The sequence below is a fragment of the Echinococcus granulosus genome (assembly GCF_000524195.1).
Source record: "Echinococcus granulosus chromosome Unknown EG_S00210, whole genome shotgun sequence".
Lineage (NCBI taxonomy): Eukaryota > Metazoa > Platyhelminthes > Cestoda > Cyclophyllidea > Taeniidae > Echinococcus > Echinococcus granulosus.
The window spans coordinates 84983-86487 of NW_020170590.1; the positions used below are offsets into that span (position 1 = coordinate 84983).

Below are 1505 nucleotides of genomic sequence, written 5' to 3' on the forward strand. Positions count from 1 at the left end.
CTTTTGTGTTTTCGATTCGCAAAACCGAAAGAGGGAAACATTTTAAACGACATCTAGGGAATCAAGTAATTGGTCTTTCCTGAAGTCGGAAGTTTGCATCACTTTTGTCCAACACATTTTGAGAACATTAAGAGAGCTGAATAAAGCATTGTTCCTTATACTCTTATTTTTATACTTCAAATCAAATCTACTACACGGTCAAGGTCTAAGTGTTATTGTTTGCAAAGTCACGAAACTGCTGGCTTCTGATGGTATTAGCCTTGCAATCACACTAAAATCTAAAAACGCATATCTAGAAGATCGGCGTGAGGAATTTCAGCTTTCGTGCGGGGATAAGATTGATGCACTTAATCTCCTGGAGCATTTACAACAATGTCATCTACACTAGGTGAGTTGTAAATTAGTAAGAATTTCTAAATTTCCGGCTTGGTGTGGTTTTCTGGTTAGCATTCTCAAGCTACTGAGTTCCTTAATCAATCGGATATCTGTTGCAGCGTCTGCTTACCCACAAATAAAAAAAGAGCGCTAACCCTAGTTTCATCTGCAAATGCAAGAGCAGTCTGGCCCACCTAGCTTGTTCATGGGAGATATAGTAAACGACATCTATGGCAGAATGGTCAGCAGTTCAGTGTATTTTACCCGGAGTGTACAAATAACTCATAATTTACTCTGATTAAAATAGGTGTTGTTATGGACCCCAATAAGACTGTAAGCTTAATTAGTATGTGTATATGTTTTGAATATTCAGATGAAACTGTGGAATAATAATAAAAAAGAGTAAAGTCTTGCAGATGTGTCGGTTGAAAATCGATATTTTAGATTTTTAGTAGTCGTGATTGCGGTTGATATGCACCAGTGTGTTTAGGCGACTTTCATATAGTTCGATGGCATTTCGGAAGAACTTGTCCCTTCAAACATAAGCATTAATACAACGATCTTCTCAACAGAAAACCTTAGACATTATGTTACATATGGCGAACTAATGATGCTGATTTAGGCAAAATAGAAGGACTATTTTGTCCCTTGCGACGCTGTGATGGGCCTTAGACAATCAACCTTTTTCTTAACCACGGCTGTAATATGGTTCACTATACCTTTCTATTCATTTCAAGAGTGGCATCATCAAGAAAATCTGCATAACACTAAATGATGTTGCTGTAGCTAAAATTAGAAAAAAATATATCCTAAGTTTAGTAAACTACATCTGACACTGCAAATGAAAATTTTTAACAATAAGTCCAAGGGTGAAAATAGTTGCTGATTTAAGCGCAAACCAGGCAGTTACACATGACAGGGCTTTGTGCAATAGAGACAGGCAAATAGTCGGAATAGCGAATGAACAGATTTCACCTCAAGGTTTAGCAATCTCGTGCAAACTTATCATGGTGATTACAGGGGCTACCCGGTTTTATACAAGTAAACATTGCCTTAAGCTTGTTGTCACAGAATGACTCACAGATAGCCACTGAAAACCTCCATGTGCCGTATGGAATAGCCTTCATCAA

The 1505-nt window shown here is 37.6% G+C and overlaps 1 protein-coding gene across 1 annotated transcript in view; it reads right to left on the minus strand. All coding sequences in view use genetic code 11, as the record gives it.

Moving 5' to 3' along the window:
• Positions 1 to 1102: 1102 nt before the first annotated feature.
• Positions 1103 to 1505, minus strand: part of EGR_10340 (hypothetical protein) — a gene marked incomplete at both ends in the record, with an annotated part of 9985 nt that continues 9582 nt past the window's right edge. Inside the window, one exon of the mRNA XM_024499589.1 lies at positions 1103 to 1161. Coding sequence (XP_024346007.1) covers positions 1103 to 1161 — 59 coding nt within the window. The remainder of the gene's footprint in view (positions 1162 to 1505) is intronic.